This window comes from Pipistrellus kuhlii, unplaced genomic scaffold (assembly GCF_014108245.1).
Source record: "Pipistrellus kuhlii isolate mPipKuh1 unplaced genomic scaffold, mPipKuh1.p scaffold_m20_p_35, whole genome shotgun sequence".
NCBI classification, from domain to species: Eukaryota; Metazoa; Chordata; class Mammalia; order Chiroptera; family Vespertilionidae; genus Pipistrellus; species Pipistrellus kuhlii.
The window spans coordinates 3,993,097-4,010,189 of record NW_023425535.1 but is presented as its reverse complement, the minus strand read 5'-3'; the positions used below and the strand labels follow the sequence as shown (position 1 = coordinate 4,010,189).

Genomic DNA, 17,093 nt, shown 5'->3' with positions numbered 1-17,093 from the left:
ACTTTTCTATACAAGTGAAGCAGTCCCTCTGCTAAATATTCGCCAAAGAACTATACAGACATGCCCAGACCTGAATGTGAATGTTTATAACAGCTTTGTTCATAGTAGATAGACATTTCAAACATCCCAAAAGTTCATCAGTTGGTAAGTGGATAATAAGTGGTCATAACATTCAGAGGAGACTGTCTCATCAGTGAGAAGGAACAAGCCACTGGCCCAGGCAGCAGTAGCATAGATGGGTTCAAGAGCAGCATGTTCTGAGGGGATGATGGAGGCACAGAGGCATACATGTCTCAGGTTTCCATTTGTGCAGTTTTCAGAAAGGCAGGGCTGTGGGGATGGGAAGCCAGTCAGCATTGCCTGGATCTGGAGGAGGAGGGAGGTTGACTTTAAAGAGAATGATGGAACTTTTTGTAAGACAGCCATGCTCACCACTATACCACCAACGCTGATGAGATGGAATTTTTTGGGTGACAGATGTGCTCTCACTCTTAATTGTGGTTACATGACTATGCATTTGTAAAACACAGTTCTCAAAAAGAGTGGGTTTTATTGTGGGTAAGTTATATGTCAGTAATCTTCTGAAAAAAATTACAAAATGATTCTGTAATAAAATGAAAAATAAAGTAAGTTAGTTTAGGTGTTCCCAAAATTTGGCCCATTTTAAGTACAGTCTACACTGGACCTTAGTGTTCTGTTTAACTTACTATGACCACTAATGGTAGCAATTAATGTATTACTTACTTTCAAGAAATATTAATTAAAGCACTTAATGTATTCCAGGTATTGTCCTCAGAAACTACCTAAGTCCTGTGAGCAGGGTGGGATGGAACTCAAATATTTATGATAACAATAAAGAACTATAATTGTGATAAGTGCAGCAACCGAGAAGTGTATGTGTGTGCTATGTAGCCCTTACCAGGGAAGGAAGCTGCTCTTGCACAAGGCTCTGAAGCGGAAATGAGGTTGAGTAATGGAGTTGATCAGATACCATCTTTTTTAATGGGATGAACTATCAGACCACTTTCTCAGTCTTAATAGGTTCTTTTCATTAAGAATTCAAAACATTTTTTTTTTAAATGAAGGTTCAGCGAACTATTGCCAAACAGATTCAGATGGTTCGGCAAGTTGGTAAAGGTCGATATGGAGAAGTGTGGATGGGTAAATGGCGTGGTGAGAAGGTGGCAGTCAAAGTGTTCTTTACCACTGAAGAAGCTAGCTGGTTTCGTGAGACGGAGATCTACCAGACGGTGCTGATGCGCCATGAAAACATACTCGGTGGGTGCACATTCTTTCAGCAATTCCATATTCTGACAGATTAGTGGGGTGTGGGCTCTGAGAGCATATGTAAATTCAGTTATGGGTGTTGGGCTAAAGGAAATGCAGTCTGATAAACAGTTAAATAAACACAGTTCTAAATGTTAACTAGCCACTGTATTTACTACCCTGCTGAGGAAACAACAAAGAATTTCAAAGTAATGCCAACTTATTGGACTTACTCATATCTAACAAAAACCAAGTGTTTTATTGCTAAATTTAAGCAATTTTCTATGGTAACTATATATGCCTTTGGTAAGCTAAACTACCGCCACCATATGATGCAGCTTAGTAGGTTTCTCCCTCACCCCATTTATACAACAGCAGAATCATTCAGGCATGATCTGTCCGTAGGGTCCATCAACTCGTTTGGCTTTCCCAGCCTTTCTTTTCAGCTACTGTTTCCTTTCCCTTTAGTGTAGATGGTGCATGGTTCATCGCCAAGAGTATAGTGTGCACTTACAGTAGTTTCCTAAGGTTATTATAACAAATTACCACAAATGGGGGCCTTAAAACAACAAGCACTCATTCCCTCTTAGCTTTGGAGGCCTGAGGTTTAAAATGCAGGTGTCAGAGGGGCCATGCTTCCTGAAGGCTCTGCAAAAATGACCCTTCCTTGCTTCTTTCTGGATCTGGTGATACCAGCGGTCCCTGATGCTCAGCTGAGAGACATTACTCCTGCTTCCCTGAGTGTCTGTGTCCACATTTCCCTCTCACAAGGACATTAGTCATTGAATTACCACCCTAACCTAGTACGACCTCATCTGGATTTGATTACATCTCAAATAAGGTCACATTTACAGGCACCAGGTAGACATGAATTTGGTGGCAGGGCACTACTCGGCACTTTTGCTGACCTTTTACTAAAGAGAAAGAGGAGAGGAAAGGGGCCATCATTATGGACCTGCTTGTCAGCGAGCTGGCAGGTGTGAGGAGGCATTGATGGGAGCATAGAATTGGCTCATTGATCATTTTAACTTTATTTAAGTGTGAGTACTTTTCATTTTGAAATTGAGGATCCTTTCTAAGTGTCATCTTTATAGGTTTCATGCTCAGAGAGTCATGTAGATTATTACATTCCCCCAGGTTATTATATGTTATGTGATTTTGCTAGTCATACTGTTATCATTCTCAGGATGATCATTAATATTATTGTAAATGTGTTGCAGAAGTGTAGAGTTACATATGTTATGACCCTGGAAGCCTTCATTACTCTCCATGACACCTCTGATAACTAACCTTGAAACTCACCCACCAGGTTTTATAGCCGCAGACATTAAAGGCACCGGCTCCTGGACCCAGCTATATCTGATCACCGATTATCATGAACATGGGTCTCTCTATGACTTCCTGAAGTGTACAACGCTGGACACCAGGGCCCTGCTCAAGCTGGCATACTCAGCTGCCTGTGGCCTGTGCCATCTGCACACGGAGATTTACGGCACCCAAGGAAAGCCTGCAATTGCTCATCGAGACCTAAAGAGCAAAAACATTCTCATTAAGAAAAATGGAAGTTGTTGTATTGCTGACCTGGGCCTTGCAGTGAAGTTCAATAGGTAAGTGATCTTTGCCCACTCTTTGGAATTCTATTAATCTCCAGAAGTTTTTGCACGTTGGTATTTAGGACAGTGGAATTTCAAGAATGTGTTTGTGCTTACATCCTATATAATAAAGAGATGATGTGGTATGCAAATTGACCATCACTTCCTTGCACATGATGGCCTGCAGGGGAGGGCAATTGGGGTGACCAGGCCAGCAGGGCAGGCATTTGGGAGGAACCAGGCCTGCATGGGAGGGCAGTTGGGGGTGACCAGGCCGGCAGGGGAGTTGTTAGGGGTGATAAGGCTGGCAGGCAGAAGCAGTTAGGGGCAATCAGGCAGGCAGGTAGGCAAATGATTGGGAACCAGCAGTCCCAGATTGTGAGAGAGATGTCCGACTGCTGGTTTAAACTGGCAGTTGGACATCCCCCACGGAGCCCCAGATTGGAGAGGGTGCAGGCTAGATTGAGAGAGAGACACACACCATTACATAATTTTTTATTTCCTGTTTTTTTATTGTCTTAGACCGGTGGTTGGCAAACTGCGGCTCATGAGCCACATGCAGCTCTCTGGCCCCTTGAGTGTAGCTCTTCCACAAAATACCACGGCCTGGGCAAGTCTATTTTGAAGAAGTGGCATTAGAAGAAGTTTGTTTTTAAAAATTTGGCTCTCAAAAGAAATTGCAATTGTTGTACTATTGATATTTGGCTCTGTTGACTAATGAGTTTGCCGACCACTGTCTTAGACATTCTTCTATTTTAGTTTATGTAGATCTACTTCATTCTTTTTCATAATATTGATACTATTTTTTCAAATATAACTTCTGAGAGAAGCCAAGATGGCGGCATAGGTAACCGCCTAACTGCAGCCTCGCACAACAATTTCAAAAAATACAACTAAAATATAAAGTGGACATTATCCAGAACTACAGGAAAGTTGACTGACTGGAAATTCTACAACGAGAAGGAAAGAGAAAACCAGAAGGAAAATCAGAGGAGCTGTAAAAGCCAAAGGTACGGAGATACGTTGCATGGGCGGAGAGGACGGAGCCGGAGAAGAGGGGGAGCTGAGTGCCTGGTTGGCGTTCCCTAGCCGGAAGGAGATAAAAGCTCTGGACTGTACTGAGCCCCGGTTCCGACAGCACTGAACCCCAGTTCTGAGCGAGACCCTGCAGACCCAGACACATAGAGGGAATCTGGACTGTAAGGAGGAAGCTCAAGGGAGTGATGAAAGGCAGAACCCCGGAGTCGCACACATGACGCGCAGAGGACTGACTGTTGACTGTGCTGCTAGATTGCCCTAGCGGGAAGGAGGCAAAAGCTCCGGACTCTGCTGAGCCCCAGTTCCAACTACACTGAACCCCAGTTCTGGGCGAGACCCTCGGGCCCCAGGCTCATACAGAGGGAATCTGGGCTGTAAGGCGGAAGCTCAGGGGAGCGGCGAAAGTCAGAGCCCCTGAGTTGCGCACATTTCGCGCAGAGGACAGACTGTTGATTGAGCCGCTGGATTGCCCTAGCGGGAAGGAGACATAAGCTCTGGACTTCTCTTAACCCCACTTCCAACTGCACTGAACCACAGTTGCAGGCTTGTTGGGGGAGACTAGATTGTCTGGTAGTGGGCAAAACTCTAGGGCACCTTTCTCTCAGAGGTGCTTGCAGTGAGTACCAAAGGACTCTGAGGAACACTGAGACTCAGGAACCTCATAGGGTGGGGCTAACCAGAAGCCAAGGCTATAGGCTCCACCCTGAAACTCCACCCCATCCAAGCTGAGTCCAGAGGCTCTTGCAATTTTCCAAGTCTGGTCGAATAAGGCTGTCTCTTGGCATAGATACAGCTGATCCTCCCACCCTACCAACTCAGGGAAGCAGCGAAAATGCCGAGACAAGAAAACCGATCACAAACGAAAGAAATGGAGGACAAAAAGCGACTGGATAAAGTTCAAAATCACTTATAAGGTTTTTCAAAAATCTAGAAAAGGCCGATAAACAAGACCTATGAAGATATGAAAAGGGATCAACTAGAAATAATAAAGTATCAACTACAAATAAAGAATACATTCTCTGAAATAAAAAATACTATACAGAGTCCTAAAAACAGAATGGAATATCGCAAGAATCAAGTCAAAGATTTGGAACACAAAGAGCCAGAGGACACTCCTCCGCAGAAGCAAGAAGACAAGAGAATCCAGAAAGTTGAAGATAGTGTAAGAAACCTCTGGGACAACTTCAGCGAACCAACATCAGAATTATGGGGGTCCCAGAAGAAGAGAGAGAGCAAGATACCGAAAACATACTGGATGAAATAGTGACAGAAAAACTTCCCCCACCTGGTGAAAGAAATAGACTTACAAGTCCAGGAAGCACACAGAACCCCAAACAAAAGGAATCCAAAGAGGACCACACCAAGACACATCATAATTAAAATTCCAAGAGCAAAAGACAAAGAGAATATTAAAAGCAGCAAGAGAAAAGCAGATAGTTACCTATAAAGGAGCACCCATACGATTGTCAGCTGATTTCTCAACAGAAACTATGCAGGCCAGACGGGAATGGCAAGAAATATTCAAGGTGATGAATAGCAAGAACCTACAGTCAAAAATACTCTACCCAGCAAAGCTATCACTCAGAATCAAAGACCAGATAAAGAGCTTCACAAATTAAAAAAAAACTAAAGGAGTTCATCACCGCCAAACCAGAATTACATGAATTGCTAAAGGGGGTTCTTTAGGAAGAGGGAGAAAATAAAGATAAAAATTATGAACAATAAATATGTAACTATCAACAAGTGAATCTAAAAACCAAGGGAATTAAAAAACCTGATGGACAATATTAACTGTTGAATATAATAGAATCAGAGGTACGGAAGGGGAGTGGACTGACCATTCTCGGGGAAAAGAGGAGTGGGGGGTGCGGGAAGAGACTGAACATAAACTGTACACCTATGGATGAGGACAGTGCGGGGTGGAGAAAGGGCAGAGGGTGGGGTGGAAAGAGGGAAAAAGGAGGAACTTCTGTAATAATATGAACAATAAAGATTTATTTTTTTAAAAAAAAGAAAATACAAAAAAAACTAAAATATAACTTCTTTCATGACCAGATTCACAGGCATTAAAGTTGCTTATGGTTTGTCTCTATTTCAGAATACTTTAATGAACATTGTATTTTATCAATATATATTAACCCTTGCACACTTATACAAGTACTTCATTCATGATGGGTTCTTTACAAGGGCTAGACAGAGGGATGTGCGTATTAAATGGAGGCATATTGCACATTATCCCTTCAGAAAGCCCGCATCCCTGGAATAGACATGCCATTTCTCATCACCACTTGCTACATCATTAATAGTTTAAATCACTACAATTAGAACGTCTTTAGGATGTTAAAAACTATTGAAATCGTTTTAATGTTATAGCTCTAGAATATAGCAGCCATTTCACATTTCAGAATTAATTTCAAGTCATAATATTAAAATACTAGAGGCCTGGTTCATGAAAATCCAAGCACTGGAGGGAGGGATCCCTCAGCCTGGCCTACCCCTTCTCATGTTCCAAGAGCCCTCGGCTGGGAGGCGATCTGGTGATGGGGGGAAGCAACGCCCCATCAGACCTTTGCTGCTGCCCATTTCAGCAGCACTAGCCTCCGGCCGCCCCCATCCAAGGCTTGCCTGTGCCTCAGGCGTTGGCTAGGCAGCCGCCATCCGAGGCTTGCCTGTGCCTTGGGCCAGCCCTGGGTGGTTGTGGGGCTGAGGGTTTTGGGGACTCCAGAGGCAGGCGCGCACTGAGCAGCCATGTGTCTGCGCCTTGGCAAGGCTGAGGGGACTGTACGCTGCCATCTTTGAGGGCATGGCAGTCAATTAGCATATTCCCTCCTTTGCCTGTGGGCACCTCCATCTTTGGGACAGCGTGAGGCTCAGTTAGTATATTCCCTCCTGAGATAGGACCAGTCCAGCCCAGCCGACAAGACTCAGTGGTTGACCAGGAGATCACAGTTGATTCCTAATCAAGGCACATGCCCAGGTTGAGGGATCAATCCCCAGCGTGGGGCATGAAGGCAGCAGCCAATCAGTGTTACTGTCTCTCTCCCTCTCCCTTCCTCTCTGAAATCAATAAAAATATTTTAAAAAAATTTTAAAAAACAAAAAATACTCGTCCATAATAAAACAAATATTAAAAAATTAAATAATCTTTCCTGGCTGTTCCAGTATTTTTATCTTATTTGTTAGTTTTTAATCAGTGTAGTGTTAATTGGCTCAAATATTCATCCGATGCTATATAAGGAAATATAGAATACATTAATCTCTGCTTCATAGTAGTTTCCAGAACTGAGGACCTAACAAAAAGCTTTCATGTCTTCTAGCTCTAAAATTTACCTTACAAGTCAAAAACCCAGTGAGCGTCACTATGACATCAGTGTGACTGTGGGCACTGCTGCCCCAGCCCGCGCTGGTGGGACCTGTAAGGAAGGAAATGGAACCTTGTGTCACATGAGAATGGACAGGCAAATGACTCTTCTTGATTTCCCTTCACACCCGCTTGTTCTGGGACACAGTCACCTACCATGATAGCTTACGTTCGGTATTGTCCTTTTTCTTTGAGTGACACCACATGTGTTTGGTGACAAAACTACCTGCATTCGTGCAAGGTATCTTGTCTTTATCCAGCTTGATAGCAGTATTCATGCTTAGCTTTCAGTGTACACGTGGTAGCAAGCTTGTGAAGAGTCCTACTCCAGACTGCTGGGAAGTTCTAGAATTGGTACTATTTATTTAAAGGGTATATTACTTTTACAAAATCTGGAAGATGTTAAATTTAAAAATACATCTCGCCTCAATGGTTTCTGATAAAAGAATGTGGAGTTTTAGAAAGATATATTTTTATTTATTTGGGAGGATAGTCTGACTTTTATAAAATACAACAAAAATTGAAGAAAAACTATTTTGTTCTTAACCGTCCACCTGGACATCATCTGCTCCTGTCTCAGTGACACAAATGAAGTGGATGTGCCCTTGAACGCCAGAGTGGGCACCCGGCGGTACATGGCCCCGGAAGTGCTGGACGAGAGCCTCAACAAGAACCACTTCCAGCCCTACATCATGGCGGACATCTACAGCTTCGGCCTGATCATCTGGGAGATGGCTCGGCGCTGCGTCACAGGGGGTAGGAGTGGAGGGGTGTTTCCCGTTACGTTTGCATTCTCATTCGGAAAGTGAATACTCTGTTCCATAGTTTAGATCCCAGGGATCCCATGGACCTCTCACAGGGCCTGTAACATCACTGGAAGGGCACGTAGTTGTCCTCACAGCTAACTTGTTTTCTAGGGAAAGGATATGGAGCAAAATCGGCAAAGGGAAAGGTGCCAGGGGCAAAGATCAGAGAAAATCAGCCAGCAGCCTCCAAAGACCTCTCCTAGGGAAGCAAGGCAGGACACACTGTATTCCTCCAGCGTGTGATGTGGGAGATGCTGCTCTAAAATTTACCTTACCCTCCAGGAAGGAGTTAGAGACTTAGTTCTCAGCGGTTTTATGGCGGCTGGTCATGTAGGCGCCCTCTGCCTAGCATATTCCAAAATTCCAAATGCAGAGAGCGAGCAGGTCTCAGCACGAACCCTGCTGTCCGCACAGATAGTCCAGGCCCAGGCACCGCTGTTGGCATTTAGGGAGCTGCCTGACAGCAAGTTCCCAGACCCCTTTCCCAGGATGGCGTCTCCGGCTTTACCTTTAATGGTACAGATCAGGCTTCTTTCTGCAGCATTTGTTAGGAACAATGCCGAGAAACAAATTAGATGAACATTTAGGGTGTTTGCCTTGCTGCTTTTTCCCCCCTCTTAAATTGTTACTTCTGTAGCTATGGTGGGGTCCTGATAGGCATAGGGGAAATAATCCTATATACAGTAATAAAAGGCCAGCCACCATAAGCAGAAGGACCAGAGATCAGAACCACCAAAGGCCCTCACAGGGCTGGCCCCGCCCCCAAGCAAGTGGTTAGGGGCGATCAGGCAGGCAGACCAGTGGTTAGGGGTGATCAAGCAGGCAGACCAGCGGTTAGGGGTGGTCAGGTGGCAGACAGCCCCTCACTAGACTGGCCCACCCCCTAAGCAAAGAAAGGGAAGCTCAGCCACTGGCGGCAGCGACTGTGGCGCATGTGTGGCCAGCCAGTGATTGCCCCGCAGAGGGAGGTCCAGGCCAACTGCTTGCAGCCGGGGGAAGGAAAGCCCCAAAAGGCCCTTTCTCGGGCCAAGCCTAGGGACTGTCCTCCACTGAGTCCACAAATTTTGTGCACCCGGCCTCTAGTTAAACATAAAAAAAGAGAACAACATACATTTACTATTAAAAGTGAATCACCCGCCAAAATCAGTTTGGCTCAGTGGATAGAGCGTCAGTCTGCAGACTGAAGGGTCCGAGGTTCTGTTCCGGTCAAGGGCATGTACCTTGGTTGCGGGCACATCCCCAGTAGGGGATGTGCACGAGGTAGCTGGTCGATGTTTCTCTCTCATCGATGTTTCTAGCTCTCTATCCCTCTCTTCCTCTCTGTAAAAATTCAATAAAATATATATTTTTTTTAAGTCTATATGTTTCTTCTCTGTGTAGGATTCAGCTTCAGTTCCATAGTTTAATGAGGTGCTGAGTAGATTGGTATATTCTGTCCAGCCACATGGTTGTGTCCGCTGTTTCCTCCCTGCAGGAATAGTAGAGGAGTACCAGCTGCCATATTATAACATGGTGCCCAGTGACCCGTCGTATGAAGATATGCGTGAGGTTGTGTGTGTCAAACGTTTGCGGCCAATTGTGTCCAATAGATGGAACAGTGATGAGGTACGTGGAACCAGACCCTTGAGGGAGGGAGGATGAGTGTGGCCAACGGTGTTTACCTGCTCCCTGCACTCTGCTTTCCAGTGTCTTCGAGCAGTGCTGAAGCTGATGTCAGAGTGCTGGGCCCACAACCCGGCCTCCAGACTCACGGCTCTGCGGATCAAGAAGACGCTGGCAAAGATGGTTGAATCCCAAGATGTAAAGATTTGACAGTGAAGCAGTCCTGAGCAGAAACTCCAGGATTCCGCCAGGGCGCGGTGGGGGTAGAGGGGGGTTAGCAGCCTGCGCAGTTCCCAGGCTGTCCTCCCCTCACCTTCACAGCTGCCCGGGGGACCTTCCCGGCTCTGCAGAGTATGAGCTGGGGACTCCAGGACTTCACTCTGTACCTGCGGACAGCTTTACTCTAAGTGTGGTTTCTGATGCCTTTTAAATCGGGTTTTTATGGACTACATCGAGACTTCAGTCCTGATTCCTGAGTCTCCAGTCAACTCTGGGTGCTGAATTACCTGCTCATAAAATGGTGCTTTCTGTGAAAGCCTGAGAAGATGAGTGCATTCAGCAGAGTCGGAGGAATGTGTCCTTGCTCCTGCCTGAGGAAACGCCATGGATCGTACTCGGCCTTTGTAAACAGCCTATGGATTACCATCTGTTTGGGATGCTGCGTAGTTTGTGAGAAATAGTTTGTCAGGCCTTGATAATGGTGTGTGTACACATACATGCTTGCCAGGACTTCTCTGCTGCCATCAAATTAGAAGAAAATAGGACTTATGAACACCCAGGAAGATATCAGAGGCTATTGGTTTTGTGCTTTAAAAATGCATGTCCTGACCAAGATTCGCCAATCACGTAAAAGCCATTTACCTTGAAAGTGAGCTAGCTTCTCCACCAACTTTATTTTTTAACATGAAAGTCGATGTAAAGGCCAAAAAAGTTTAAAGTGCCTGAAAATTTCAACTGTTTTTCTCCTACCACCACCTTCTTTTCTTCTTCTTCTTCTTCTTTTTTGTAATTATTATTGTATTTTGCCATAGAAAGCATCCTGTCCAAAGTTGGACCTTCCAATGCCATGACCTTGAGAAGAAAACACTTCTTATTGAAGTGAGTTACTAATGACTGCGTTTGATAGCAATGTTAAGTGCCTATAACCATGTTCTGTATTCTTTGTTCTCAGTAACTTTTAAAAGGGAAGTTATTTATATTTTGTGCGTAATATGCTTTATTTGCAAAATACATGCTCCTTTTACAACCATATTTTTTATATGTACATGCATCTATACTGTTATAGAAACCAGCTCACCTGTACCTCACACATCATTCTTAAGGGAAAAAATAAAAGATCAGAAGAAAATGTTATAAAGTAGAACCACATATGAATTTTTAGAACTAATACATTCTAACTAGTATATTAAACCCCAGAGTTTGTTCACTTCAGGCACAGACTTGCATTTAGATACTATCCTCTCGACTTTCCATCGTGAAACGGCCTTCTCATTAGACATTTCTGTTTGAGATGATACACGTCATTAACAGCTGTTAGACATTGGCATCATTTGAGGTTTCCGGTTCTGTGGTTTCTGTTCTGTAACGTGTGACGACAATGAAGAATCCCGCACAGAGGGCACTGTCTGGTCAGCGGTGATGTCTGTACCGAGTAGCTGCTACTCCAGAATACGCTGCGTGTGCGATGGATGCCTCGTTATTCCAAGGAGTCCTTCTCCTTCACTGAAACGTTTTATACTTCGTAATGCCTTTTAAACGTTCATGCCTTCGTCTGATAAAACAACTCCTAGGTGCGGAAAGTAAGACAGTTTCCTATGAATAGAGCCTAAAATAAATGTGATTATGTTACAACATGGTCAAAACACTTTGGAGAGGGGACAGCAGAGCCTGATTCCATTCATTACCAAAAATTTGACGGTCATTAAGGGCAAAACTTTAATACACTGACATCAAATTTCACAAATTTAAAATTTGCTTTAATAGTTTTGACTGAATTTAATAATTTTCACCTAAGATAATTTAAGTTTGAAATGTTCATCAAAGTGAGTGAGTTTATGTGTTGGTAGGTAGTACCAAATAACTTGCTCCTTCAGAATGTTTCCCAGTGAGATTCATAAATATTTTTATCTAAATTGCCATGCATTTAAAAACACTAGCTCTTCTATCTACGTGATGGCCCTTCTATCTACTTAAGGTTAACCTTGATTTATTTTTATTTGACAAACTATAAATCTTCAAAATCATTTGTCATCTTAATAGTAAAGAAAATACATAAGACATGGCAAGCACTATTCTTAGAAATGTTAAAATAGTATGTGGATGCAAAACATTGCAGATAGTGTGTAAGTACAGCCCATCATAATTAACCTTTTAAATTAAATTGACCTATTAAAAGTGATAGCAAGAATTAATGTGAGAGACTTGTTCAATATAAATATTTTCTAGTGTAACATGTTTTTTAAAAAGCAGATGACTTATTTGAAGTTTTAGAAGTTAAAAAATGTTGCATGAAACTTCTTTCCTTCTTACTTTTACTCTTAAATGTCTTAGTGAAATGTTTAAAGAGGCAGGAATTATGATATAGTACCATAGTTAACAATTTGGAAAACCCTAGAAACCATTATTTGGTCTCACAATTGAGCACTTTAAAGACATGTGGCTCCTGCCTGTCATCCCTTTAAATAACTGAAATAAAAACAAACTCCAAAGGCGGCAGAATCTAACACGTTCATCCTCAGTCATCGAGTGAGAGCTGTGTGAACATCTCGGATCAGAGGCACATTAAGACTGAGGTCACTATCTTTATTCTGAGCTTTCCCTGTGCTTTTTTGTTGAACAACTTTCTGAAATATAAAATTTGAATCTAATTTTCTGAAAATAGTTCCACAAAAAAATATTTCAATCAACAATTCATGTTGTCTTTTCAATATCCAGATGTATTTCTAAACTTAGAAAGTGACATCATTTTTGAAAATTATTTTCCTAGAATGTGCCAAATTATTTGCTTAAAAAAAAACACCTTTTAACCCCAGATTTTTTTCTTATGTTTAAAACAGAAATGCAATACAACTTTTAAAGAATTATGCATTTCGAAGTTAGCACAAAATCAACTTTTATATTGAATAATTTATTCCAGGGAATATTTTATAAATTCAAGTCATATTTCTCTTCATACATGTTTTAAAATGTTTCTGAGTATCTAAAATAATTTCAACAGCAGAAATAGGCATTGTTTTTTTTAAAGTATTGTTGCAGCTCTTGTACTGTTTAAAAGTGGTGATATTTATTATTTGCTTGAGTCAGGTGTTAAAATACCAGTTCTTGCCTCAGAGCTGTTAAGAGAATCACAGAGAGAAATGCAGACAACCAACGCTCATAGAAACAGTAAATCTGGCAGCATTGATATGGCCACGGAGACTGTCCCATAGGGAGAGTCTGTAAACACTGCTTTTGCAAAGGATTGACTGGGGGATGACTGTAGATTGTGCTCTGTACTGTGCTTTCAGTAGAATTATTTAAGCCCTGGTAGTGACTGTTGTCCCCGCCCGTTAAAAAATTAAAATGCAGTATATATTATATAAAATGAAAATGCCATTATAGCTTAATTAGGGAAGTTGTACATAGACATTGAAAGAAGGGTTAAACAGTTTTATCATGCAATTGTAAAGCACCAAAAATATAGATTCATCTTTGGTATGTAACATAACTACATTTATTTTGTCAGCATCTGCTTTAAAAAGCGCCTTATTAAGTTTACCATTTACTGCTGTGTTCTATATAGAGATTATGTCCAGTGTATCATTTTTCAGTAAATAACCTTATTTTAGTATACTTCAGTGATGTGTTTTGTGATGCTCTGCTCAGATTGTATTGTATATCAGAATGCATGTCTGTTGAGATTTCATAAAAAGTGAGTTAGTGAACATACACATGTCCCTGAGTGTGCACTTCAGCGACCAGGAAGCCGGGTCGGAGCAGGGGCAGGTAAGTGCCCAGACAGCCATACCCTCCATCCTTCACGTAGATAGAAGGGCCATAAACCTATTAGAATAAAGGTGTTTTTTCTTTTAAAAATATTTTTCTAGTTATAAAAATATGTACTTATTGCAGAAATTTTGGAAAACAGGAAAGAAAAAAAGCAAATAAAATCATTCAAAATTCTATTGCCAGATGTTACCACTATTTACATTCGAATGTTTCCAATGTTTTTCTGCTGCATACTTTTCTACAATATTAAGATCATAGTGTGTCACCGTGTAGCCATTGAAAGCATAACTTTTTTTTTTTAAAAAATGGCCATGTAATATTCCATCAAATAGATGGGACATTTTTAAAATTCCCTATTCAATATTTGGGTTACTTTCCATTGTTTTAGAAAATACAACCAATGCATTGAACATCATTAAACATGAACCTTTGTATGTTTATTTTCTTAGGTTACCTTTCGAAAAATGGGCCTAGTATATAAGAACTTTTAAAAAATGGTTTAAGTTGGAAGAAAAAAATTAAAGTTTTTAACATTGTGCTCGGAGCATTTTTCATGACACTCCCGCCTGCGCTGGAGAGAGCCACCTGGCGCAGGGGAGGTCCTTCCTCCACCTGCTTCCTTCGCTGAGCATGGCAGGTCCCAGGGGCTGGGTCCGCCTCCTGGCGTTTGGAGAGGAGTGGAGTCCACGTGGCTCTGGGAGCACAGCCTGAAGGCCACCCAATGGCACGGGCACTGTTCTGATCTGAGGACTTCATTCCCAGGAGTTCAGGGTGTGAGCAGAAATGGCAGGTTACCCTGAGGCTGGGCGTCGGGGCTGTGCACACAGTATTTCAGCGGAACCAAAGGACAGGGCAGAAAGGTGGATCCTTTCAGGTAGGACTGCCATTCTCAGGTCTAGAGGGAATATGACCTACCTACCCCCTTGGAGCCTTCTGGTCTTTGTCCCCAAGGGTCCCGGGCACCCTTAGTGACACTCAGGGCCACCAGGAGCCGCAGGGCTCCCGACAGCCGCCTCGCCACCCAGATCCTCCTGCATACAGGAACCGAGATGTGACAGTGTCTCAAAGCCAAGCCCTGATCGGTTTGGCTCAGTGATTAGCGTCTCAGTCTGCAGACTGAAGGGTCCTGGGTTCGATCCTGGTCAAGGGCACATGTGCAGGAGGCAGCCAAACAGTGATTCTCATCATTGATGTTTCTATCCCTCTCCTCTCCCTCTCTGAAATCAATAAAAACATTTTCTTAAAAAGTCAATATAAAATGCTGATACTGAAAATATTTTCAAGCTACAGCTTGTTTTTTTAGTGGAAGCCATTTTATAAAGCAAATTTTGAATCAGTTTAAGCAATCTGTTCTCTGTTCACTACACTGGAATCCAAGTAAGTGTTGAAAGACATTGAGAGAGAATTGGAAGCTGTGGCACATTTGCGGGATGCACTTCGAACACTTAAGAAGTGGTTTTTATCATTCGATGTGGTTCGACTCGAGGGCTGCCCCCGGTCTCCCAGCACCATGTGGCCCGTGAGGATGGACGTGTTCGGGGCAGTGCTGGGTGGAGTAACTCACACTCCTTCACAAGCAGAACTTTCCTTTTTGAAGATTAAACTTGCATGTCTACTTACTTCCATTCTGTTTTTTCACCTTTTCTTGGATCTGGAAACTTTTCTTTCATTGTTACTTTACTTCCTTTTACTTTGATCATTCTAGAACTACCATTAGACAAATACTAGGTCTCCTGGATGTTTCTTCCAAATTTCCTAGCATGTCCCTCTTATGTTCTATCCTACCTTCTGCTTTTCACCCATATACTGAGATGTGTGTGTGTGTGTGTTTACTTAAACAAATTTCAACTGTATTTTGAAATAATTTCATGCTTCCAGAAAAGTTGGAAAGTAGTTTTTAAAATGCCATTTACCCTTCACCCAGATTCATAAACTTACATTTTGTGACAACTGGTCATTTTCTGTGTTATGTACAGGAAGTAAAAAGGCGCTCGGAGTCTGTGTTCACACGTGCTTTTTTCTGAACTACTTGGAGTACATTGCAGAGCTATGCCTCCATCCCTAAATGCTTCAGAGGGATTCTGTTATGCAACCAATTATCAAAATCAGGGAAGTTAGCATCGATACCATGACACACACCTGCAACACCATTTGCCAGGTGTTTTAATAGAAGCCACGAGAGCACATTTTCCGGTCCCAGGTTCTGGCTAGGACCATGTAGTTGTCAGGACTTGTTCCCCTTCAACCCTTTTGTGGCTCTGACATTCTCTGGAGCAAAAGCCAGTGAGTGGGTGGACATGGTGTTTGTGTTTCTCAGGCCCACCAGCATGGGACTCATGGGCAGGCTTACTAGGTCATTAGTGGCTTTGATGTTCAAATTGACCCAGACTTAGCTACCGGGAGCTCCTCACACTCCTGAGCTTTTGACATGTGACCATTGTTTTTGTTTTTACTGACTTCAAAGAGGAAGTGAGAGGAATAGAGTTAGAAACACTGATGAGAGAGAAACATCGATGGGCTGCCTCCTGCATGCCCATTACTGGGGATCGAGCCCAAAATTTGGGCATGTGCCCTGATTGGGAGTTTAAGCATGACCTGGCTCATGGGTGGCACTATCACTGAGCCACGCGGGCCATGCCTGTTGTCTTTGGCACAGATGTTCCAGCTCGGCCCAGTCAGCCCTCTCACAGGCACTCGGGTTCCCTTTAAGGGAGATATTTGGAGACCAGGATCTGGGTGGCATATAAGACTTATCTTACAATTTTCTCTCTTGTTTCTAAAGGTTTATATATTCCAAAAACTTCAGTTTGGTGAGTTTTGGGTCTTGTTCCTGATCCTAATTTTCCACAAGTGTTTGGCACTCCGGGCTATTGCTCATAGAGTTGGTGGGTCCTGCCCACCTCGGTTCCACATTCCTTGGACTCATTTTTTCAGGGAGGAGTAGAATAATCACTGTTTCTTGGAGCAAATAACACAACCTTTCCTCTCTCCTCCTCACTCCCTTCATTTACTTCCTCACTCCCCCTCCCCCACGAGGTTTGTCAAGCCAGGTTTGGGGGAGCTTCTTGATAGAAGAGGGTGGGAATGGTGCTCAGGAGTGTTTTGTTTTCAAGATAAACATGGACTGCAGAGGAGGTTCCAGGGGAGGAGAGCTTAAGAAACATTGTTTCTAGACCATTCTATCCCCTTCCTGGTGTTTGTGAAATAATTTGGACATGTGGTTTTGTCCATGGAGGGTCTCTGATTGACTCCCTAAGGTTACAGGTCATCAGGGGTGGGGCTTCCTGCCTTCGGAGGGTCAATCGTAGCCTTTACTTGGGGCTCAGGACTGACCTCTCACAGGCCACTGTGCCCTGCTCAGCGCAGGGGGGTGGAGCGACTGCCCTCCCGACCCCCACCAGGGGGCGGCCGAGTTTGCGATGGAACTCCGCCGAAATCACT

The 17,093-nt window shown here is 43.1% G+C and overlaps 1 protein-coding gene across 2 annotated transcripts in view; it reads left to right on the top strand.

Moving 5' to 3' along the window:
- Positions 1-13,947, top strand: part of BMPR1A (bone morphogenetic protein receptor type 1A) — a 167,349-nt gene extending 153,402 nt beyond the window's left edge. For both annotated transcript variants that reach the window (XM_036461234.2, XM_045570699.1), the window contains 5 exons: positions 1,086-1,278; positions 2,576-2,873; positions 7,838-8,013; positions 9,538-9,668; positions 9,750-13,947. In XM_036461234.2, coding sequence (XP_036317127.1) covers positions 1,086-1,278; positions 2,576-2,873; positions 7,838-8,013; positions 9,538-9,668; positions 9,750-9,875 — 924 coding nt within the window. In that variant the 3' untranslated portion in view covers positions 9,876-13,947. The remainder of the gene's footprint in view (positions 1-1,085; positions 1,279-2,575; positions 2,874-7,837; positions 8,014-9,537; positions 9,669-9,749) is intronic.
- The last annotated feature ends 3,146 nt before the right edge of the window (positions 13,948-17,093 follow it).